General features: G+C 42.8%; 1 protein-coding gene across 12 annotated transcripts in view; it reads right to left on the reverse strand.

The window, feature by feature from the left end:
• FGD5 (FYVE, RhoGEF and PH domain containing 5) overlaps window positions 1-25,661 on the reverse strand; it is a 142,507-nt gene that overhangs the window by 111,381 nt on the left and 5,465 nt on the right. For 7 of the 12 annotated variants that reach the window (XR_014545295.1, XM_083602683.1, XM_083602678.1 and 4 more), the window contains exon 2: window positions 11,181-14,148. Coding sequence is in view for 10 of the 12 variants with exons in the window: in XM_083602681.1 (XP_083458807.1) it covers window positions 11,181-14,148 (2,968 nt within the window). In the remaining 2 variants the exon portion in view is untranslated. Of the gene's footprint in view, window positions 1-11,180; window positions 14,149-22,576; window positions 22,871-25,661 lie in introns of those variants that run through there. The other 5 variants (XR_014545296.1, XM_083602675.1, XM_083602682.1 and 2 more) reach the window with 5 other exon arrangements.

The raw sequence follows: 25,661 nt of genomic DNA on the forward strand, positions 1-25,661 counted from the left end.
GATGTTTTGTTGTGTTTTTAATATTTTGTTGGGAGCTGCCCAGAGTGGCTGGGGCAACCCAGTCAGATGGGTGGTATATAAAAAATAAAATGATTATCACTGTTATTATAAGTTGTGTTACAACTTTTAGCACCCCTCATTTTTGGAATCTGAAAGTTGAAAAATTCAACACGCCCTACTGTGTCCTGCCTTTGAAGCATTTGTAAGTAAACCATTTTTAACTTACCAAACATGTGGTCTTTTTCTATGCTAAGGGGAAGTGAGGAACTTAGAAGCAACTTAGAAGGAGATATTTTAAAAGCCTAACAGCCTATATTTCCATGCTTTACTTTGTTGCATGTTTCGTGATTTTAAATCTCTGCTGGGATTTTAAATCTCTCACCAATGAGTACTTACCCCAAACCTGGATCCAGGCATTCAGGGAATATTACTTTTCTTTTACCACATCCAGTATCCATTATTCAACCAAACCGAATTAACCAGCACAACATTCAGTGGTATTTTTCTAGAAAAAGAAGTCCTGGGACTCACCATGAACTCCTCCCTTGTTCTCTTATAATGTCAATGGCGCCTACCTGAGATGTGAGGAAACTAAGTTCTGTCAGTTCCAGCTGAAAAAAAGTCCTGACACATCCCTTCCAACTCTATAATTCAACAATGTTCCGCCCTGAATATTGTTCATCTTTCAGTCTTCGGTTTCCTGATTTTATAAGGTAGGCTTTCCTTGCAACGTTCCTTATGATCACAGGATAAACACTGGGCGAGATATTTTGCTCCAAGAAAGCTTTCTGCCTAAATTGTACTTACTCGTGGATAAATTGGCTCATGTTTTATGCCCCAGTCTGACGTTTCAAGTGGCAAGCTGACAGCAAATGCCCTCAGCCAGGAAATCAGCTTGAAAGGGGGGAATTCAGCCAACAATTCCCACGCTGGCACTCGGCCTTGCTAGGCAATCCTGGCAGGCTGCCTTCTGGTCTAGTTATAAGAGGAACCCTGTGGATCCGACCAAAGAGGCATCTAGTCCAGCTTTCTGCTTCCACACTGGCTGACCAGAAACATCTGGGAAGTCCACAGTCAAAATATGTAACCAATAGCAGCACTCTCCCATTCTTGTGTCCTTGATATTTGGATGTATAATGCATTTGACCCTAAAAATCCATCACAATCTTTTCCTTCATTAATTTGTGTAGCCCCCTTTTAAAGTCCTATAATTTGCAACAGCAAATTTGTACAAAATTGATCTAAATCCCCATCTACTTTAATGGGATGAGTCCAAATTCTAGTATGATGTGCTGTGGGGTGCGGGTGGGATGGCGTCTCTCTGTCTACTTTCTGTACCCCATGTATTATTTTATAAGCATCTGTCATGGCACCTACTTACTGTACTTCTATCCCCCCACCACAAGCCAAATGTGTCTACAGCCAAAGAGCTGATAAGACACAGCCCTGCTGCAGCACACTCCAAATGATCACTCTTAGTGCAAATCTATATCTTAATATTCAACATGGGGAAGGTGCTGAAAATGGCATATCCGCATCAAATTGTCTCTCACTCTTCTGTAACATGGAGCACTCCCCCCACGAGCTGACAACCATCACAACCTGTGCATTTCCTACCCATATTAGTTGTAGGCAATGGTGTGCAGTGGGGGAGAGGAAAACACACCAGACCATTATCTCATTATGATACAGGAGGGGGTGAAAGAGGATACCATTCTTGGCAACAGACCCATGGCCAGTGTCATGCATATCTCTTTTTTTAAAAAATAATTTTTATTAACTGGCCAATCACATCAAATTAAATCACATCACATAGATTCCAAATTACAAAGCCAAATTTTTAAATTTTGTTGGGGGAACCCATACTTCAAGATCCAAAGGGGGATTCAGATCATCTTCTTATTACTGCGTTAATGTCCAAATCAGTCCCAATCAGTCCAAATAAAATTCATAATTCTATTCAGTCTTATCTTGGTGTTTCCACATCATATCTTGTTCATATAATTTCTATTTTTCCTTTACGATCTCTTCTGTTAGTCTCCTTAAGCTGATAAGCAAAATAATAATCCTGTGTGGATTTCCCGTTCCTCCACTAAGTCCAGATGGTTTCCATATATCTCCTTCGTAGATAACATGGCTCTTTCCATCATAAATTTGGCATTTTTCGCTCTTGAGTCCCACCGAGACGTATGTAAACAACTCTATTTCTCTCTTTCTCCTCCCAGACCCAAGAGCTCCAACAATGCCTCCCAAAATGGTGACGGCATTTTTAACTGCGTCATTCCAAAACTCTTAGCTTTCCAGCTTCGTCTTGAAACATTGCTTTGGTTCGAAAGTTTATCTCCACACAGCCTTAAATCCACAGCTTAAGTTCTTAGTTCCTGACTCATTTGGGGAGGGGATTCTTGTTAAATCACATAATGAAAGGCAGGGTTTTTTCCCCCCCTCCCCCCTCAAGTCATACCGTATCTTGACGTATCTTCTCATATTTTATTCTTGTCTTGTTATCAGAGATCTCTTCTGTCAGCAGTCTTTACTCCCCTTTTTCCTTGAAGCATGTGCAATTTATCTCATCCAAATTGTTTCTTTTGAAGATGCTTGCAACTAGCAGCGCGAATCAGGGACGGCGTTCAGGAGTGCCGAAATCCCACAGGAGGGCTTTGTGCCTAGTGCTCCACCCCCACAAATTCGGGGGTGGTATAGGGCACAGCAGGCAAGGGCCGTCCCCCCCACCATCCTGGGGGGGTTAAGGAGGCTAATTACCCCCATCATAGCCTCCAAATTACCTCGTGTGGGTCGGAGAGATGTTATTGTCAGCCATCTTCCGATGCGCCACCTAGTGCCCCCCCCCCAGTGTCATGCATATCTCTGCCCTTAGGCAGGTTTCTTCCACACTACAGAAGAAGAGAAGAAGAAGAGTTTGGATTTGATATCCCACTTTATCACAACCCGAAGGAGTCTCAAAGCGGCTAACATTCTCCTTTCCCATCCTCCCCCACAACAAACACTCTGTGAGGTGAGTGGGGCTGAGAGACTTCAGAGAAGTGTGACTGGCCCAAGGTCACCCAGCAGCTGCATGTGGAGGAGCGGGGACACGAACCCGGTTCACCAGATTATGAGTCCACTGTTTTTAACCACTACACCACACTGGCTCTCTACAGACCTTTTGTGGTGCATTATTTTTTCCAAAACCAGCTGGAAGTGGAATTAAACCGGAGGTTCCACACAGCACATAAAAGACCACTATATTATCCGAGAGTGCCCTTTGTCCCACTGCCAAAACCCTTCAGTAATGTCTGCTCAACAGTAAGTTGCAGCCAGCAAAAATTCCCAGCAATTTTTTTTCTTGTAGGTTCAACCTGTTTTATTGCTTTCTGATAAGCTTAGGTAGGGGATTAGCAATGAATGGCCTATTAATTACTTCTTGACCAACCTCTCTCGGACTTCCAGGTGAGAACTTTTCTCTTTTATTTTTTATGTCATTTTTATAGCAAAATAATGCTATTTCTCTATTACAGTGGGGGGGGGAACCTAAGTGATGTAAGGAAACTATTAATTAAAGTCACCTCTTTTTCCAGAAACAGTAACTGACAGTGGGGCAATTAACAGAGGCTATACAGAGGTTGAATCTGTAAACAGGAAATGTTTAATCAAACGTGCAGGAGCCCTTAAAAACCTCAGTAGTGTTTTGCTTATCTGCACTAGACAGGATGGTGCTGCAATGAAGTATAACTACCCCTCCTTTTGCCACAATTCAGATATTAAAAACCAAAGGAGGACAGCACAGAAAACCATTTGAATGCAATGGAAGGACGACATCATCAGAATGCTCTGTAAACACTTAATGAATGAAGTTTTTCAAAAAGTGAAGAAACTTAGGAAGCCAATTTCAAAGGAAAGGGCTAGTGCGGAAACAACCATAGCATGCAGACCAGGACTTAACAGAGCTGTACAGCCAGGGCAGGCAAGATCCTACAGCAACATGCATCAGATACTGCATTGTCAAGGGGAAATGTAATATATTCATTCTCTGCTTCTATTAACTCAATTTCCATTCCACTACATGGCCCATTTGAGCTCTCAGGGTGGCTAACCATAATAAACAGACAATAAAACAACAATAAAAAGCAACAAAATAAAATACCAATTAAAAGAAGTGTTGCCAAGATAATAGTAAGACAGATTTGCAGTCACAAATAGATAGTACTGAGCTATGGAATGTAAAGCTCAGAGCTAAGGAAAGGCAAGAGTGACATGCATCAGACAGCTCTTTCACGAAAGCTTGAAAAGTGCACCTGCAATGTGCTCATAGGTGAAACCCCCTTGTGCTGCTAGAAAGAGGGTATCAATCTGGGCCCCATGTTTTTATGCATCATCTGCTCCACACCTCTAGGTAGTTAAGGAGCCTGGTGGGAAAGATAGGGAAATGTCTAGTTCTGCTCAAGAGTAGACCCACTAAAATGAATGAATCCCAATGAGATCTGCCCATTAATGTCATTGGGTCAAGTGAGTAGGGCAAACATTTGAATTAGTCCACCATTTGCACCTTTTCGTGTGTTTGTTATACATTATGTGAGTTACGAAGCATTTAATAATAATAATAATAATAATAATAATAATAATAATAATAATTTATTAGTTGTACCCCATCCATCTGGCTGGGTCTCCCCAGCCACTCTGGGCAGCTCCCAACAAAGATTAAAAATACATTAAAATGTCTCACATTAAAAACTTCCCTAAACAGGGCTGCCTTCAGATGTCTTCTAAATGTCAGAAAGTAGTTTATTTCCTTGACATCTGATGGGAGGGCTTTCCACAGGACGGGCACCACTACCGAGAAGGCCCTCTGCCTGGTTCCCTGTGACCCCACTTTTCGCAGTGAGGGAACTGCCAGAAGGCCCTCAGAGCTGGACCTCAGTGTCCGGGCTGAACGATGGGGGTGGAGATGCTCCTTTGGGTATACTGGGCCAAGGCCGTTAAGGGCTTTAAAGGTCAGCACCAACACTTTGAATTGTGCTTGGAAACGTAGACAGCACATCTGGCACAGTGGTTAGAGCATTGGACTGAGACCTGGGAGACTGAGGCTCTAGCCTTCACTCAGCCATGATGGTCAGGGGCCTGTGGATGTTTCTTAGCCTAAGCGTACCTCACAGGGTTGTTGTGAGGTTATAAAGGGGAGTGTAAGACCCACGTCTGCCACTCTGAGCTTCTTGAAAAGTGGGATACAGACAACAGCTTTCAGTCAGTTTGTTTAACTTTGATCGCAATGATTGCCATTGCTGCGAATTAGTCCCTTGCAGAATAATTACAAGTCCTGAATTTCACCTTTTTTTTTTACTTTGAAACCAATTAGCTTCTAGTGACAGCTGACAATCATCTCTGATTGTGCTGACAACTGTATAATAGGAGCCATAAACACAATTGGCTATTTGAAAACGTTAAAGCAGTACAGTTTTCATCTTGTTAAAACTGCCCAGCGCTCTCATCTACCTAATATTTGGAACGGCCTCATCATCATCCCCAGAATTCTGATCTCTTATTCAATACTCTTACACCTTTACCCACAGAAGAACTATCTCACCCCCTGCACCAGACTATCGGGAATTCAGTGCTAACTAGTGTTATAGATCCCACGAAGCGTTGTCACTCCCATAGTTCTGATGTTCAGAGGTCACCATCCATGGAGAATGGGGAGATATCAGCAGGTGAGGGGGACCCCAAGGTTTACAGAAATACAAGCAATATTTTCTGGGGGGATACATAGGTGGGAACTCAGCCCCCAAACAGGACCAGGACGCATGCTCAATAGATGCAGAATGCAGACTGCCAGGGGCAGGGCAGAAAATCAGGAGGGAGGGACAAGGGGATAAAATAACCTGAACAGGAAAATTCTACATTGCAACATTGTTCAGGTTCCACATGCACAGACTATAATCCATACAAGACTGTGTGACTTTTCAGAGACAATGGACAAAAACCTTCATCCATCACCACCACGCCTTGCCACTGGAAAGAACCAAGAGCTGCCTGTGCAAGGAACAGAAGGAAATGACCTTGTACTAAATCTAACAAACGCTCCATCTAGTTCAGTATTGTCTGCCCAAACTGGCAGCAGCTGCCCAGGATTTGAGGCAAGCGCTACCTGAAGACCCTCTCTCCTGAAATTCCCGACAGTGAGTCAGGTTACTCGTGGGGAGGCCATTACAACAGAGGTATTTGTCTTTCTTTCTGAACACACTGCTTCCCATAATGTTGGGATTTCCCTGGGAAAATATAAAGTCTAGAATGATACTCCAAAAACAAGAGGTGAAAGGCAATATGCTGCTAGGCCACATCATGCAGCAGAAAACTCGTCACTGTGGGGCCCATAGGCCCTCTCCATATGACATGACTAACTACTTTTCACGGAAAGAACAACCTTAACGGCATTTCTAATGCTGCATTACCAAATTATATTTTAATTATTAATGCTAGTTGGCTAAATTTTGGGTAACGCTGGTAACTGCCCTTCAGGGGACAATGTTCCAGTTACTAAGCCCCACATCAGTAATTGAAAGGAAAGATTATCTCTTGCATGCTTTCATTACCGAGTTCTTTCGCTATCAATTTGATGGAATCTAATTAAAAAATATTAGCCAAGATATACCACACCCACCCGCACAAAGGCCTTTGTCTCCCCTTTCTTTTCTGAAGAAAAAAACGAAATCTTCTCTCTGGCCAGTTGTAATAAACCCCTGCAAACACTGGGGCTTCCGAGGCATCTAAATGGTGTTGTAATTTGTTAGTGTTTTTTGAATTCTATTCATGTACCTCAATACAGAAAAACCATCGTAATGAGGACTAGAGCTGGTGCAGTACAGAGGCAGGTAAGAGACTGAGGTGCAAATCAGGAAGTCCCCAGATCACATTCTGTCTCTAGTATGAAGTCGCTGGTTGATCTTAGACAAACCTCTCTCTCTTAGTCTTCATTTCCCAATTATAATACTGCCTCACCCTACAGGAGAGGTGAAGATCCCACGAGCCTCCTGATGTTAATGCATTATATTAAAGCAAGTGTGTATAGAAGTGAAAACAATGTACAAAAGCAGAGTACAAAATTTCTTTCAATATTAGGCATAATTGCATACAAAACTGGATATATCTGGAAAAGTGAAAGAAAATGTGGGACGATGGGAGTTGTATTCCAGCAACATCTGGAGGGCCACCAGTTCCACACTGCCGCATTACAAAATGTTGTAAGGTTTGCAACGGGATAATATAAAGTGCTGTTTTGGGGCTACAACTCCCATCATCCCTAGCTAACAGGACCAGTGGTCAAGGATTATGGGAATTGTAGTCCCAAAACAGCTGGAGGGCCAAGTTTGGCCATCACTGGCCTACACTGTCAACCACTCTTGAGGGTTTCGAGCAGGGTTCTATCCCAGCCCTACCTGCAGAAACTGGGGGCTCAACCTGAGATCTTCTACATATGAGGCAGATGGTCTACCACTGGGATGTGGCCTTATTGATTTCAGTGGGTCTACTCTAAGCATGACTAAGTCTGGACCCAACCCACAATGCTTTAATTGAAGCAGGGTTTTCCAGAACCATAGAGGAAATCATTGTCTCTTGTCTTTCTTTTACGAAATGGGTGGTTTCATCCAGTGCTTTTTTTCTTAAAAAAATGTTTAGGGGTACTATCATTTTCCTACTCATATTGAAATACTGCCCCTCAATGAGGCCAAACTTAGATTCACAAAATGTTTAGGGGTATGCGTACCCCTGCATCCTCCAAGAAAAAAACAGCACTGGTTTCATCTGTTAAGTCTTTTTTATAAAATAATAATAATAATAATAAATCAAAAGCAGTTGTCAATTTTTCCCAGAGTACCAGTGCTGGCATACATAGAAGCAGCCTTGAATACTGTGCTGAAACTTCCTGAACCAGTTTTGATTGGCTTCCCCTTAACAGACCAAGGCTTCCATGGGAAGTTCATAAATGTGTCACAGCCATTTGCGTTGTTCAATATTTTTAACTTTTATCTGCAAGGAACACTCTGAAATTGCACTTCACTTGACAACAACAACAACAAGACATATCAGTTTTCTCAGTCCAGATGCGACCACCGAAAGTGCCAGAGATAAACACCTATAAAGCCATGTGTCCGTGTTCAGATATGAATGCATTTCTGTGTCAATATACTGCTGTCCAACCAAGGCTACCAGGCTGATAATAATGAAAAAACAGAATGGTGCATCCATTGACAAGTAAATCTAACTAGTATGATTCTTAAGATTTTTCTTTGGTCAGGTCCCCAGAAAAACATGTTAAAATCTATGCAAAAAAATTCAGGATTTGAATTTAGCTCTTGAAGGCAAGACAGTTTTCACCCACATCCAAGGATAAACTACATGTGCATGATGTCTTCTATTAGTACTTATTTATTTATTGAATTTGTATACCGCCCTTCATCTGAAAATCTCAGGGTGGTTCACAGCAAAAAAATACAAGAAAAAACCACAGAATGCATAATAAAAACAAGGGCAAGAACAAAACAACAACCCCCTTTCCACAAACACGTTTAAAAGGATATAGGATCCTTGATGTTACATGGATGTGGAAACTGGTCCTCCAGATGCTGCTAGACTACAACTCCCATCATCCCTAATTATTTACTATGCTGGCAAGGGTTGATGGGAGTTGGAGTCCAACAACACATCAAGCAGTGGTTTTTCTCAGGGGGCACTCAAGGGCACGCAGTACTGGCACCTATTTTTGTTATTGTTAAAAAAAGTGGCATTTACTGTAACAACTTCACAGTGAGTAAGGTAAAGGGTAAAGGGGACCCCTCACCATTAGGTCCAGTCGTGACCGACTCTGGGGTTGCGGCGCTCATCTCGCTTTAGTGGCCGAGGGAGCCAGCATTTGTCTGCAGACAGCTTCCAGGTCATGTGGCCAGCATGACTAAGCTGCTTCTGGCGAACCAGAGCAGCACACGGAAACGCTGTTTACCTTCCCACCGGAGCAGTACCTATTTATCTATTTGCACTTTGACGTGCTTTCGAACTGCTAGGTTGGCAGGAGAGGGACCGAACAACGGGAGCTCACCCCGTCACAGGGATTTGAACCGCCAACCTTCTGATCAGCAAGTCCTAGGCTCTGTGGTTTAACCCACAGCGCCACCCGCGTCCCTTCACGGTGAGTACCAGCACCTATTTTTCTAGAAAGAAAGCACTGGCCTTAAGGATCAGCAGTTCCCCTTTCTAGCTTTATTATGTCAGAGTATTAAAGCGTTCTAGTTTAGCTGTGCATAGTTCAGCTGCTAACTGAAGCTCTGACCCAAGATTATGGGCGATGTACAACAAATGGTAAATAAAGTGAAAATCCCATTCTTTTTTTTTATAGAAATGTGTGTGCATGTGTCACTGGCTGGCTGCCTTGACTGCCACCAAATATAATGATGAGTTTGGATAGCCCATAATAGCTAAGGAAATAGATGCTTCTTTCCCACACAGTTGTCCTTTCCTCTTTTTCTGCCTTGACTGGTATGGGGACAGATTTGCTTTCAAGTTGGCTGGTGTTTCCTCTGAGTTATAAACCTGCGAGGGATTGTTAAGATGGAATGTCAAAGCAAAAGAAATCTTTGCTTTGATAAGAGAAAACTAGTGAAATTAAAGGTTAGATCAAGATAGGGGTCCCCCCCCTCTCCAAATGATCAGAAAGAAAAAAGCCTCACTGACGTCTCAGATCTCACAGCTTTGGATGTGTTTTTCAAATGATTCGAAAACTCTCCCAAACATTGATCATGACAGACTTTGGTAAAAATAGTGAACTTCACATAGTTTGTAATGGCTGAGTTTGGGGGAAGTCTACAGATTAATCCTTTAACTTTTGGGGACCGAAACTGACCCTTACAGGAGCAGATAGGAATAAGTGACATAAAAGCAGGTAATGTAGAATGCAGTGTGGGAGCTAAGGAGGCAGGTAATGGATGAGCCACAAGCCCCACTGAAATGACAGCATCTAAATCAAACAAGCATGCAGACACATTATCCAGAATAAAAACAAGCAAGATTCAATCTAATCTCTGTAGAAGTTAAGAAGTTCCTTAAAGTAAGTGTTATGAGAAAAAAAGTAGATCATCCAGCACAAAGGGGGGAGAAGGTGTAGACAGGTTCTGACAATATTTACATCAGTTTGCATGGGCTTGTTATTGTTATGAGGGGGGGGAACTGCTCCCTTTCCTTTATGGGGTACCCAAGAGCCCATAGAGAGTCCTTTTGTAGGTTCTCTATCGGTAGGAGAAAATAACAGAGACCAACCAGAGAATATTGAGAAGCAAAGCAGCTAGTAAGCCTGATCTTTATTAAAGCTGTTGCAACAGGGTGTCCCCCACACACACACAGGAGAGGAGGAGGGACCCCACGCCATGCGTGCAAGCCCTTATATAGTCATTTTAAATTGCCCGCCCAGGAGTCCAAGATCACCCCCAGAAACATCATTCATCCATCACAGAAGGGGTGTAGCCCCAGACCACCCCCTTAATACATCAGAGAAGGTGCGGAAATCTGGGTGTGTTGTTTCTTCTTGTCTGCCAGGTTACCTGATTGGATTACCTGGGCATCCTGGCCACTCTTTTGTTATGATAACTACTCATTTCCTAAATCCAGATCACAGGTCACAGGCTCACACCCTATGCATATCTTAAACGTGCCCTTAAGACAGGAAAGAGACAGTGGGGAGATTTCCCATTTCCTTCAACCTTGCAGAGAAATATTTGAGGTCATTTTGGGAGAGAGAAAATGGTTTCAGGACTTTTCTGTGGGTTTCAGACATGTGCTTTACATATTTGTATGTGTTTGGTTGGTACATTTATGAACAACTATTTTATATATATAAGACCATTATAAAACTCTTATAACACTAAGCTTTGGTTTTCCTAGTGCTTCCATATATGAGGATCTACGAACCAAGCATTTAGATTAGGGGACACTGAAACTTTCTAGTGACTCGCTTTTAAAAATATATACTATGTCTTTTAAAAATACTGTATTCTTCCCACTCTTCTATAGAGAGCATTTCCTGAAAAAGGGAGATAAGCCCAGCAAAGTTGAGAATAAGCCTCCAACTCCCAATACACAGGAAGCCTAGCTTCTCCGGTCAAGGCTAGCAGGCCTTACATAAATATGTGTTACAATACCTTTCAGTTTCCTGGCTGGTAGGTTGCTGCTTGTTGTTCTCAAAGGCTGTAAAACTGCTCATATCCACATAGCCGTCATTCTCGTTTGCGGCAGATAATGCCCTGCTAGGATCTTCAAAAAATTCAGTAAAGGTCCCAGCCCTGGTTGGCCTTCGTGGGGGTATTTGTATGTTTTCATAATCAGAGTTCATAGCTGGGATGTTCTCATAGTCAGACGTATCAGCATTAGGAAATGAAATAGACCTGGGCTTAGTTAAAGGAAGGGGCATGAAAGGAGGCCTGGAGCGATCCTCAAAAGACTCCACCCGTGACACACTCCTACTAAAGGTTTTGGGCGTCCCTTTTCTTTTGCCGTCCTTGTAGAAGAGAACAGTTGGAGACTCAGATGCCCTCAGCTTGCCGGTCCGTGATATCAGCTGAGGGGAGCTACTCAAACTCCTCCTGTCGAGTTCCATGAGTCTGGAAGGCCCATGATAACTAGACTCTGAGGAGGACCTTGAAGAAGAAACATGAACGTCCACATGGACTTTATTTTCCGTCTTCTTCTTGAACTTTAAGGTGAGGAACTTCTTGAAAGAGGACTTCTTTTTCTTGCAGTACTTATCAGGAGAGTCATTCTCAATTAAAAGCGAAGGCGAACTTTTCGTTATTGGCTTCTTGGTGATACAGGCAAGTTCAAAGGGAGGTGGAATATCCACAACTGAGGACGGGGTGGAGACCCCACTGGATGGAAGATGATTCCTCTGGGAAAAACTACCCGAGGAACCAATGACACAAGGCAAAGAGAGGTCTTCTGCTCTGTTTATTCTATTGTAATCCAACATGGAGGTCTCACTTTCTCTATATACAGAGACAGGGATATCTCTGCCTTCTACTGAAAAAGATCGAGGGTATAAAACAAAGCGCCTTGGCTTTGCAGGTAGGGCTCTATTCATTTCCATTGTCTTTCCTTCTGACAGAGAGAAGCTATGGCTTACATCTTCAGACATGGTGGAAGCAGTGGCTGAGGACTGCAGTTCAGTGTCTGGGCCTGTTTCTTCTGGAACTGTTTCTGGCACATACCCAGGCACTTTCCCGGAGAGGGACCTTGTTCTAGTAACAATGCTTTTCCGATCAATGGAGAGCAAGTGGTTTTCGCTGTCCATTCCACCTCCCTCTCTGAAATCACTTGAACTATCTTGGACACCAGCCTCCCCCATTTCTTTTCCAGCACAGAGGATTTCATTTGCTGAAGGCAAGCTGTCTCCCAATACGTATGGGTCATCTAGGGAGTCACTGCTGATTTCTCCATCATTATCAGGAACAACCACCACTTCAGGGACTGCTGAAGTTCCATCAATCACATATTCACTGCCTGAGTCTATTTCCGTTTTTCCGGGGTGGCAAACATCCAGTTCTCCTGTGGAGTGCCAGGTACCTTCAGCTGTACCTTCATCAGGTGTACTTGGGGCAGTATCTTCAACACTGCTGTGATCCACCGCAAGCATTTGGTTATCTGATTGTGTATCTTCCAAAGCACACTCACTTATGCTGTGATCTCCAGGTAAAACATCTGACTTGGATCTTTCTGCCAGCTGCGAGTCAGATTCGAGCTCATTAACTTCTTGAAGGCTGAAGGGCTGGTTATCACTGTTCATTTCAGTCCCTTCTAATGGCAAATCTTCTTCAGAAGAGTCAGGAGCATCCTCACTGCACTCTTTTTCAAAGGGAATGATCTGGCAGCTGTCATCCATGGTCTCTGTGTCTACCACTTCATCCTTTTGTTCTTTGGAGTCTTCCCTTGTATCACATGCTGCCTCTGATGTTTCCTCCTCGCTCTTCATCTCAGTGGTTTGGTAGCCATCATCTGTATTTTCTTCCTGTTCTACGCTTGTTTCACATTCATCCGCTGGGTCTAGTTCCTCCTCCTTTTCAGCACCGGCTTCATTTGTGGCCTCCCCCAAAGTCTCTTCAGGATCAGGACCAGCTTCATGTAGTTCTAATCCAGTATCTACTTCTTCAGAATAATTAGCAAGGGGGTTGCTTAGGCTTGCACAAGCATCCTCTGCAAACTCTGTTTCTATATTTGAGGCCGATTCATCCCCATCATTATCCATTGGGCCCATTTCTGCATCAGCATTAGACTGCTCCTCTTCTAAAACCTGAGACAGACCTTCCTCTCCTGGAGCCTCACAAATTGGTGACTGATCCTCTGAAGATGATGTTGGCACCTCTAAATGCTGTAAAATAATATCTTCACATATGGCATCATTCAAAGCCTCATCTCCATTCAAAATCTTACTGTCCACATTATACTCATTATTATCCTTTACCAGATGTGGTTCTTGGAGTGCTTCATCAGACTCATCTGCACAGTTCATCTTCTTCTCATTGGCATCAGTTTCACAGTCCACCTTGTCATATCCACCCTCAGAAGCATCCTCCTTTTCAAGGGCTTCAGCGTTGCCAAGAGCTTGAATTTCAGATGGTTCAGTTTCATTGTTCTCCAATAAATTTATTTCAAGATCACCGATGTCATTGCTGTGGGTACAGTCATCCTCTTCATCATGTGCTTCCTCAGGAGTGTGCAAGATCTCATTCTCTGCTGATTCTTGCTCATGTTCAAAGTCATAAACTTTATCAATCAATTCATCTTCAGAAATCACTATATATTCATCATCAGCTTCTGATCCTAAGAAATCTGTGTTGTTGCACTGATTTCCTTCATAAAGCTCTCCCTCCAATTTTCCATTGGTACATTTGTTCAAGGTATTGTTGGCATGAACACTGGATCGCTGTAGAATCGATGGATCGTTGTCAGCAGAGATTTTTGGCTTGGGAGCAATGGGTGGTTTTGGACCTCTAGACATAGAGTTTGAATTGTTAAGTGTGCCAGACCTTGACAGCGACGGAGGAAATTTGGAAGCAGCTATGGAAGCGAGATGACTGAGAATCTTTGGCTTCGGTGCTAATGGTGGCTTTGTAAGATCTGGAGAAGGAAGGAAGAACAGGAAAAGCTATATTAGCAAGCTTCGATATATACTGAGTTGTTAGTGCTACTTAAAATATGGAGATACAAAGTCACTGATACATCAGTTTAGATTGGTGGAGAAAAAATTGCCCACATCCCCCAAAAGGCATATGGTTGATCATTGTGGGAAACTGGACACTGGACAATATATCCAACATGGCTCTGCTTACATTCTTAACCTATGACCCATCCAAGCTGAATACAATTGCCCAGCCATATACTTTGCCACATGCTTGGAAACCCCACCTTTGTTTGATAACAAAGCTATGTGATATTCATTTGAATGAGTTACAAATTAGATAAGCCTAATAGTTCACATATTTATATTTATAGATATAGATAGATAGATAGATAGATAGATAGATAGATAGTGACTGAATGTGGCAATAAAACTATGACAGCCGCATTCCCTGGATAACAATGACCTGTTTTATACACAGCACTAAACTGTGGTTTGTTTGATGATCTGAACCCTATCCAGACTTAACTATGGTTCACGTACTACCAACAAACCATGACCTGAAGCCATAGTGGGCTGTTGGGTTACAAATCTTGTTTGTTTTAACTGTGGTTTATGCAAATTCAGCAACCTTTCATAACCATAACTTGGCCACTCCCAACCCTCATCCCAGACAATCAGTAAGCTACAGAGGCATGTAGTAAGAGCACTGGGGGATGGACGGGGACCAAGCCTTTACAAAACAAGCCATGGCTTATTTGGCTGTCCGTGGGAATTGTGGTTAGCTCATGATTTGTTAAACAAGCCATGGCTTTGTGTTCCATGAGAACCATGCCTATAAGATTACCCTGTTGGCAAGGTTATTTTTACAGTTATCTTTAAACAATGAACACAAATTATGTTTAATCAACTGATGAACCAAAACTCTTACTTCCACTGACTACCATAGCAAACAAATCCAAAGATATTCCAGTGGCAAGTCAGTCAATAAAGAATAATTGTCAATAAAATGTGGGCGTGGTCCAGTCCCGTTTTAAGTTTCGTTAAAGAACTGCTTTCCCGCCGAAAGTGATGGGACTTAAAAGTGCTCGACTTTGGCTAAATGAAGCGCCTCCCAATGGCTATGAAGTGGGCAATATTTGTGATCAAGCCATGAGGCTGGAAATGGTGTCAACACAAGTTCACCTTCCCCAAATAATTCCTTCCGTTGTTTTGCTTCTTCTAAAGAGCAACACAATAAGGGTAAGTCTACTTGGCAAGCAGCGTTCTTTTGCTTTAAAGTTACTGTTGGTGCTCACAAAAGCTTTATGATGGATAGTCTTGGCAGCTATTGACTGTTTTAGTTGCAGAAGAGGAGGGAATAGTAGCTTTCTTTGCCACACCCCAGAGCAGGATATCACAACAAGACTTGTTTGCTTTCTGCCAGCTTGAGATATACAAGAGAATTCCTGCTGTTCCTGAACCTTGTTTATTATCCCAAATCACAATTTGGTGTGGGTTTCCCTTGCATTGCTGTAATGCCACATAAACAAAAATCCAGTTTATGACGGCTTTTGATTGTTCAAACACACTTGGGGAGTGCATGCCATTAAATCCTCCATCCCATCAACTCAGTTAAATACAACTACACCGGTGGTTATAACAACAGCTTAGGAGATTTGTAATGCTTGGGGGGGGGGGGATGAAGAAAGGGTTAAATAAAGGGGAAATAATCCCTCCCAACTTGCCCAACACATTTTGCTTACTTTCTGAGGCTGGTAGTTCTCCATGACTATCCCTTAAAAAAACAAAACCCTTTCTTTAAACAATATAGATTATGGGAAGACTTTTTAGGAAAAGGTTTTCCCCAAACTATCTACAACAAGACAACCATCTCCTTGCTGGATCATGCAGCCAAAGAGATGCCTCTAGGAAGCTCAAAAAACAGCCTTCTCTTGCCATTTGTAACCATTTTTCACATAAAGGCTGTCTCTAAGTTCTATTTTGATATCATAGATCAGGGGTCAGGAACCTTTTTCAGCAGGGGGTTGGTCCACTGTCCCTCAGACCTTGTTGGTGGCCGGAGTATATTTTTTTGGGGGGGTGGGGAATGAAAAAAATCCTATGCCCTACAAATAACCCAGAGATGCATTTTAAATAAAAGGACACATTCTACTCATGTAAAAACACACTGATTCCTGGACCATCCGCTGGCCGGATTTAGAAGGCGATTGGGCTGGATTCGGCCCCCGGGCCTTAGTTTGCCTACCCATGTCATAGATGATAACAGCTATGGATCCTCCACAAATTTATCTAGAACTTTTGTGATCTCAGTAGCTGGAATACAATGCCTTTATCCATTACTGTTTCTCTTTTCAATTTACAAATGTATAGATGAAGTTGCCAATACATAAGTGGGCACTGCTGTCTAGGAAAGAGATCCATGAACTGGAATGCATCCAGAGGGGTGTGCCAAAGATAGTTAGAAACCTAGGGACTAAGTCCTACAAGGAGAAAAGGTGTAAGGAGTTGGAAAGCATGTTGAACCTGGAGAAGAGACAGGGCAGGTGGTAATCCTTCAGGTTTTTTAAGATAGTTGTGTAGAAATTGCTCCATCTACTACACAACAGCCATGTTTAAATATATCCAAAGGACTCTCAGCTGCCTCTTCTCTATCTTCTCCAGATGGAGTGAATTTGTCCTCAACTGATTTGGTTCCTACCTTATGAAGCAACAAGGTTCAAGTGACAAGAAAGGAGATTTTGGCCATATGGTTGACAGTGGCCTTGCCTTCACTAGAAGATTTTAGGCAGAGGCTGGATGTCCACCAACCAGGGATGATGTAAGAGTAGGTTTCCTGCATTAGTAAGAAGGATGGATTAGATTACCTTTGAGGTCCCTTCCAATTCTACTATTTTAATTACCAAATAGGATTTAAGCTTTTGACTCATCTTTACGAGACGTATGGGAAATGAGCAGCTTGCCACAAGAACTTTATCAAAGGTTTGAACCAGATGGTACGAAAGAGGGAAGCCTTTGGGGAGCCATATGCAGCCAGATTCACACAGTGTCTCACTGGCATTATCCAATATTCCATGTTCTAATATTTCTAAGAGTGCCATCCTCCCATGATTGCAAGATCTTTAATTGTTACGACCTGCTATTGACTAAGCTCATTTTAATCACTTCCCCATTTCTTCTGAGTACCAGTGATCAGGGTGTGCATGTGTAAGGTAAGCAATCAAGTAATAATAATAATAATAATAATAATAATAATAATAATAATAAAAAAAAAAAATCTCTCCCAGGACAAAGTATCTCAGTGGCACTTTTGTCAGGGGCAAGTTCACCCCCAATACGTTTTTGCCTCCGTTGCAGCTGGCCAGTGCAGAGCTTTTCCACTGTGACTTTGTGAAGGGCAAAATATACAGCACCACGAGAAGCATGTAGGCTTTTAAAATGGTAAACATGCCTGTTTGTTTCAAAGATCTGTCACTGGGCTGCTGGGTTGAGAAGGGGGGTGGATCAGATCAGAGAAGAAAAAGACACCCTGTACCTATGGAAAACTGTTTTGGATCAGACAGCTTTTCTTGTGTTTCTCCTCCCCTTATTGTTTGAGGTTTCCTTGTCAGCATCTGTTTCTTCCTCTGCTTGTCCACTTTCCTCTGGGTGAGACTCTGTTCCAGCAGAGCTACATCCCTTTTCGGAAAGTCCATTCAACTGCAATTTCAGAGCTGCAAAGAAATGCTCTAATGAAGAGGCAAGCAATTCCCTGCCTCCCCCCCCCAAAAAAAGCTGGAAGTGGTAATGTTAAGCTCTTAATTCTTTATTCTTTCTCATATGGGGCTCATCCAGACTTCCTATTGTGCCAAGTTTCTAGTCTATGCTTTAAAGCACGATGTCCAGACCCTTTAAAAAAAAATGGTCCTGGTGCTTTCCCCATGAAAACTCTCTCTTTTACTGCTGCATTGGTGCAAACAGCAATTCATGGAAAACCTGAATTGCTATTTGTTCTGATTCAGTCTTAAAGAGTGGGTTTTCATGGGGAAAGCACTGGAGCAAAACAAAAAAATAAATAAAAAGGCACTTGGACCCAGTACTTTAAAGTGTGGGCCTTTGCCTAGGAAGTGTAGGGCAAAAGTTAAGCGTACATAAGCCCATGGTGGTAAAACCTCTGTTGCACAAATTCACATCATGGATCTGCACAATTATGCAAGGAACAGATCTGCAAAGCAGTGCCCGGACTCTAAAGTAGTCATATCTCAGAATGCAAACCCTGTTTGTGTCATTCTGAATGTGGAAACACAGCAGAGGGAAAGTACACGGGACTTTAGGAGAACAGAGCTGCTCAATCATCACAAATGCAATCACTTTCAGGATATCCACAAGTCAATTGCCTTTGCATAGTGCTTGATTCATCTTGAAAATGTGCCCTAGGAACCAACCCCAGTATGACTGTTGTGGCTACGCATTGTATGGGAAGTTCCAGTGCCATTGGGCAAGTTGTCTTTCAGGTAAACCTGGAACACAGTTGGAAAACCACCACTCTATAAATCATAAAAAGAGCAACCTCTTACATCTATCTGTCACATGGAAGAGGGAACAACCTTGTTTTCTCCTGCTCTGGAGGGCAGCACTTGAACCAATGGCTTCAAGTTACAAGAATAAACATCAGGAAGAACTTTATGGCAGTAAGGATTGTTTGACAGTGGACTCCCTTAGGAGGTTGTGGGCTCTCCTTCCTTGGAGGTTTTTAAGCAGAGGTTGGATGGCCATCTGTCATAGATGCTGTGACAGACATGAAAGCCGGACTAGAGTCTGGTGATGCAGTCCCCCTCCACTCTGGTGGAGACCAGAGTGCTGGAACCTCTCGCTGATGGGCTACAGAGTCAGCTAGCCACAGAGGGGGAGGTACAGCACTTTGGGGGGGGGGGATAAATGGAGCAGTTTCTGAGGGAGAGAGTTAGATAGGGCTGCATTTAAGATGAGATATAGGGCTGGATTTGAGAAGAGGGATAGGATTTGATTTGAGATGTTTAGAAAGGTTTCAGATTGGGAGATAGGGAGTAAAATACGGATAAATGGTTCTGAGTTATACCATTTGGAACACCTCAGGTGTGGGATTGTGAAGAGAGTGGGTAACTGCGGAGAAGTGCCCCTCACTCATGAACCAAAGTATTAAGTTGTGAAGGAAGCAGTATGGTGCTGAAAATATTTAATTGTAGTATCTAAGTGACAGAAACTGAATTGAGCATTTTACCATCTATTCCAGAAAACTGAACATCTACCACCTGAATTGTAACAACAGATTTTCAGTAACTGAAGTTTAAGAAGAGCTGTGCCTATAGTGTTGCATTTAAGCCTGAAACATCTTAGAGTTAGTTAAAGTAAACAAGGTAACTTCTACCTGAAGGAACGCATTTCCTGATCCACTTTGTTTCATAAAGCTTTTTGTTGTTGTTTAATAAAACTTTTCCTATTTGTTTGATTATTTTCTGCCTAAGACTCTAATCATCAAGTTTTCCCTCACACAAGTCCCCCACTAGACAATCTGTGGTAAATTGTAGAAATTTGTGTAATTGGTGTACCTTGAGGTGGGTGCAGTATAATTAATTGGGGGCAGTTAGCAGGAGTAGATCCGCTGCATTATTAATGGGTGGTATTAATTGGGAGGATTCGCTACAGATGCTTTAGCTGAGATTCCTGCATTGCAGGGGAGGTGGGGATTGGACTAGATGACCTAACTGTACAATTCTATGATTCTATGATCCTAAAGACTATAGCTGCAATCAAGTGCATTATTAGGAATACTTGAGTCACATTGACTTAAGTCTGTACCTCTCCCTATGATCCCAAACCAAAGGTCCACTCCAAATGGGCTAACATATTCAATTTGTTCCTGTGGGTGGTTTATAGAGACATTAGAACCAAAGAGTCTCTGAATTACTACGCATAGGCACAATCCATAAAAATTAAGATGTGACTAAGTCCCAGTGGCTGCCGCTGTGGGTTAAACCACTGTGCCACTTGGGCTTGCTGATTGAAAGGTCAGTGGTTCGAATCCCCACGGCGGGGTGAGCTCCCGTTGCTTGGTCCCTGCTCCTGCCAACCTAGCAGTTTGAAAGCATATCAAAGTGCAAGTAGATAAATAGGTACCGCTCCGGTGGAAAGGTAAACGGCGTTTCCGTGCACTGCTCTGGTTTCGCCAGAAGCAGCTTAGTCATGCTGGCCACATGACCTGGAAAAAAACTGCCTGCGGAAGTGGACAAACGCCGGCTCCCTTGGCCTTTAAAGTGAGAAGAGCAACGCAACCCCAGAGTTGTTGGCGACTGGACTTCATTGTCGGGGTCCCTTTACCTTTAAGTCCCATTAAAAGTCATGGGCCTTTAGTAGGGCTGGCATCAGGGGTAGTCACCTGCCAATGCACTAGGAATCTGCCAAACAACTCACACCTACAGGGCGACTACTGCTAACCTCTGGCTTTGCTCCTCCTCTCGCCTGCCCTTTCTGAGCATGTAAACAGTGAGGAGACAGAGCAGCATCCTCTCTCAGACAGAGGAAGCACCCACTGTGAGGACACCATGCCCAATGCCACACCCAAACCACCTGGAACCAGCAATGGTCTGCAGCAGGAGTTCCCAGACTATGGTCTGTGGACCACCAGTAGTACGTGAGCTTCATTCAGGTGATCTATGGCATGTCTGTGGATTTACGGTTGAAGACGGGAGATGGCACATCCATTGCATCAAATATTCATATTGATTTTAATTGCATTCTCATTGCTTCTTTTATTTCTTCTATTGTATTTTACTGCATTGCAATCTGAATTCTGCAGAATTCAAATTGTAATACAATAAAATACAATATACAAGAAATAAAAGAAGCAATAAAAATACAATTAAAAAGCATACAGCATCTAGCACAGGGCATTACAACAGGCATAAAAGCCATTACGTGGTCCACCAAGACCTTCAGCAATTTCCTAACACGATCAGTAAAGCTAAAACCAAAGGCTTGGCAATCCACTATTACTGACTATAATAATAAAAGATGAATATTTTTTTATCCTCATTTATTTTAGCTCATTTCAGAAGTGCTGCACTGAGATGAAGTCTACAAATGCTAATTTCTGCTCCTCAGGCTATCTTAACCACCCAATAAACCACAGTTTAATAGGGCTGTGCTGATAAGCCATATTATCATTTTTTCTCTCAGAATTTAGATAAATCTGGAGCATATGCTTTGTGACCTGATTCCCATATGTTATAGAGATTGTTAAATTGATGGGTTGGAGTGATTTACAAGGAAATAATTCCAGCAAGAGGAGCTCCGCTGACGTTATAAACCATCTGAGCTGTCATCAACGGTATTGCGGAATGAAACTGTAAATAATTTCAAGACGTCATGGATTTCACACCCCTGGGGTTTCACTCTTTTTCATGAGTTGTGTCTATATATGAGGTCCAAACTAGGTATCACGATTAAGAGGGATGTGTGTGCAAGCCGTAGCCCCACACCTCCCCAGCAACTTCAGCCACCATTGCTTCCTCAGAATTTCACCGCCACTGCTCAGCGTGCTTTCTGAAGAACAGGGACAGGGCAGACTTTGGTATTTCAAATTTCAGCGGCACCAAAATTCAGCAGTGAGGCATCCCTCATCGTTTACCTTCCATTCTGCTCAGTTCACTACATCATAGTTGTGATCACACTGCCCTAAATCCGACTCTGACAAGGGTTGGGGAACCTTTCTCAGCCTGAGAGCTGCATTGCCTTCTGGGTAACTTTCTGAGGGCCAGAGGCCAAAGGAGGTAGAGCAATGAATGATAATTCCCCCTTTGTACAGTGGGCTTACTTTTTACACACATTCACACACCCATCTGTATCCTCCACTCATGGAAGCGAGAGACATTGTTAGAGTTCAAAAACATATTCCAGACAAAAATAGTTGGCGTGTGAAGTAAGGGATGTGGCCTGTGGAGAGGGGAAGTAGCTAGATGGAGAGAAGTGGCAAACTTTGGGCTTTCATATCTTGGTAGCGCCCTGTGCAACACTAAAATTTAGCGCACCCTGTCTCTCACGCTCTGTTCTACAGCATTGTTTTGGCGATCCCTGCTGGGAAGCGTCCACTGTGACTGCGCCAGTCATGCCACGCTAAAACCGCCTCTGCTTGGAGGGCTACATTTGGCCCTCAGGCTTGAAGTTCCCCACTCCTGCTGCTGAGAGTGGCGAAACTTAGCAGACTTCATCACATTCTGTACTAAACTTCCTTTACTGGAAGGATTCAGGGAGGAGAGATGTGGCTGCCAGTGGCACCATTAGTGCAGTACTTTGGAGTAGAAGCTCTAGGCCCCAATCAGCGAAATGAGTAGGAAGGCCTGCAAGTACAGCAGGGCTGGCTTTCCGTATTCTGAAGAGAAACGCTACACATTATCGTCTAAAGGAGCCCACCTTCATCCCATGGCATCTAGAGGAGTTGGTCTTGAAAGGCCATTAAAATCCAAGCAGGCCTGGCCCTGCTATAGGGCAGAGTGAAGCAGTCACCTCAGGCAGCAGGTGGTGGTGGTACAGTGAGCAGTGGCAAAGGAATATTGTTTATGTGTGTGTGCGCACACACACACACACCTGGGAACCTGTCCTGAACCCCTTAGCTAGCTTGCTGTCCTCAGGTTCAGTGGAAGATCCTGCCCCAATAGCAGTGCTGAAGTAAAATTCAGCTGCAAATCTTATTAGTTTCTGTAAAATGCATGGGAGGGGCAACACGTCCCTTGCTTCAGAGAGGAAATTGACTTAGGCCAAGCCTAAGTGTCTCACTAGAGGCTGCTGTGGTACCCATGGTTCCCTCATAATGTCTAGAAGTAGATATTAGATGGACCTTGAGAGATATCACAGGATTTTTACCTAAAGCAAAACAAAAACAAAGTGAACGTAGAAGTTTTCCCTCAGGTGAAATGAAGAGAGTTTAAATATGACTAATGCAGTTCCTCATGATGACAGTTCTACCAAAACAAAACAAAAAATGCTATTGGATTTTGCCTCAAAACAAATTGTGCATCTAAATAATGTAGAAGGCATCTAAAATGGTGTGAATAACACTAACGGAATTAGTCAGGGGGTGGACTGGCTTTATAAGCTTCCTAGATGGTAGACCTCCAGAAAAACCTGCTGTAAAGTCCACAAGGGAAGAGCAGTGAAGAAGAATAAATGAATAATACATTTTGATCCCTTAGATCTTCAGTGGAGGCATTTCTTCTGTGCCAGCACGACTCAAGGCTACCTTGGCAACCATAACGGCAAGTCCTTCTTTGTGGTGATGCCATAATTATGAAAAGCTCTTTTTAACTAGATCCACTTAATCCAGTTTAGGGAAACTTTAGGAAAGCTACTGTTAGTGACTGTTTGGCAGGTGCAGTTGTGAAACAAGCACAAAAACTAGGGTAGCACCACTGACCAGCAAAAAATAAAAGGAAAAAGGAATCCCAGTTGTTAGAAATATAGTTTATTATTGGCCCAACATGAAAACTTAACAGTGTGTTCTATATCTAATTTTTTTGTATTGGGTTTTAGAGACAAGAATAATGTTATACAAATAAGTATACCAAGTTTTCTCATGTCATTTGTATATGATAAAAATAGCATAATAAATGTGGAAAAATATCTGCAACATATGTTTCCTTATTAGTGGTCAATGTATAAGTTCTTGGTTCATGAATTGGTTTAAACAATTAGGAAGAAGGGAAAAAACAAAAGGGGGGGGAGAGAATGGTGAGTGGGGTGGTTACGCTTCTATTATTCTACTTGTGGGGGGGTTGTGTCAGTGCTATTCACTTGTATTTCCTTGGTGGTGAGAGAGGCCGGGGGTGGCTTAGGGTGTGGTTGGTTGGCTGTAGTGAGAATTGTTTTTGTATGTGAGTGGGGTGTGAGTGTGTATTTTTGAATCAGGTTAGCCAGATTAATTTGTACGCTGTCATGTAATTCTTGTTGTCTTGTTGGGCTGTATATGTGATAAAGGGGAACCAAATTGGGGTGAAGGCATCTTCTTCTATTTGTCCCCGTGTCAGTTTCAGTTTATTGGTTAGTTTTTCTAATAAGGCTGTTTCCCATACTCTTTGATACCATTGGTCCATGCTTACTCCTAACAGGTCTCTCCAGTGTCTGGCTATGATGTTTCTGGCTGCTAAGGGGAGGTGGGTTCTTAACAGTGTATTCTTAGCAGTGTATTCTAATGACAGTTCTCAAGTCCAAGATAAACTGCAGCAACTCCTGCACAATTGTGAACCCTAGTTTGGTTTAGCAGATGGATGGCGTTGGGACATAAGAATGGATGGATAGATGGATGGGTGGCTACTAATATGTTTATACCAATTAGTATAAACACTGACAACTGGGAAACACTGACCTGCGAGCACTCCAGTTGGAGAACAGCCTTTACCAAAGGTGTCATGGGCTTTAAAGACACTCAAACTCAGGACGCAAGGGAGAAACGTGCTAAAGAGGAAGGCACGCTTGGCAAATCCGCACCGTGAACATCTCCCGCCCGGAAACCAATGTCCCCACTGTGGAAGGACGTGTGGATCCAGAATTGGCCTCCACAGTCACTTAAGGACTCATTGTTAAAACCGTGTTTATGGAAGACAATCTTACTCGGCTACAAGTGATTGCCAAAGAAAGAAGACTAATTTGTCCCCCTCTCTCTTTCTTACATGCAATCAATGGTTCTTCTGCCTATTTCATTCTACTATTTTTAAAAAACGGAAAGTGTTCCACTCATGTCAAAGATCCTTTGGTCAATCTCGAGTTTAATTTTCTGCTTTGTTCCTAAATACTCATTTGAAAGATTTGGCCAAGCATTAAAAAAAGAAGAAGAGAGTAACGGCTTTACTGTAAAATTTTATGGGGAATTTGGACAGGAATGTCAGAGCAGGGAGTCACTTTGCATAGATAAAATGAACTACAATGTAATAATTCAAATTACTCCCCCTCCACCTCACCAGATGAAACCAGTAGCCCAGAGCTACTGGGATGCCCAATCAATAGGTCAGAATTTTTACTGTATAAGTTTTGTTATCACCCATATATGTAATTCAGTAAAGTAATATCTGGCAGACATTGGCATGAGAGGATAGGACCTGGCCCAGCGTGTAGGAAGTGACAGTGGCTGACTCAAATCTGAGCGCCCAAAGTTCAATTACCTCGATCCAGCTAGGTCCATCTATTTAGAAGCCTTCTCTCCCTCTCCCCCCGCCCCCCCACAAGCCCATGTGATTCCCTGCTGGGACCCTGCCCAGATAATGCTAGTAAGATGCTCAACAATCATACTGATCAGCTGTTCATGAGATGGACAGATATCTGAGAATACGTGTCTACTATGGGCATGATCTAACTAAAACACTGTTGTTCTACTAAAAAAAAAAAGGAAATCTTGCAAGCCAGAAGTATGTCTGCCCCTGCTGTAAAACTCTATTCTGAAAATCATCAAGCCTTAGAATTCAGCACCTGTCACATATCTGAAGGTTATCTACTCCCGCCTTTGTTT

Source organism: Podarcis filfolensis, assembly GCF_964270895.1.
Source record: "Podarcis filfolensis genome assembly, chromosome: 2".
NCBI lineage: Eukaryota > Metazoa > Chordata > Lepidosauria > Squamata > Lacertidae > Podarcis > Podarcis filfolensis.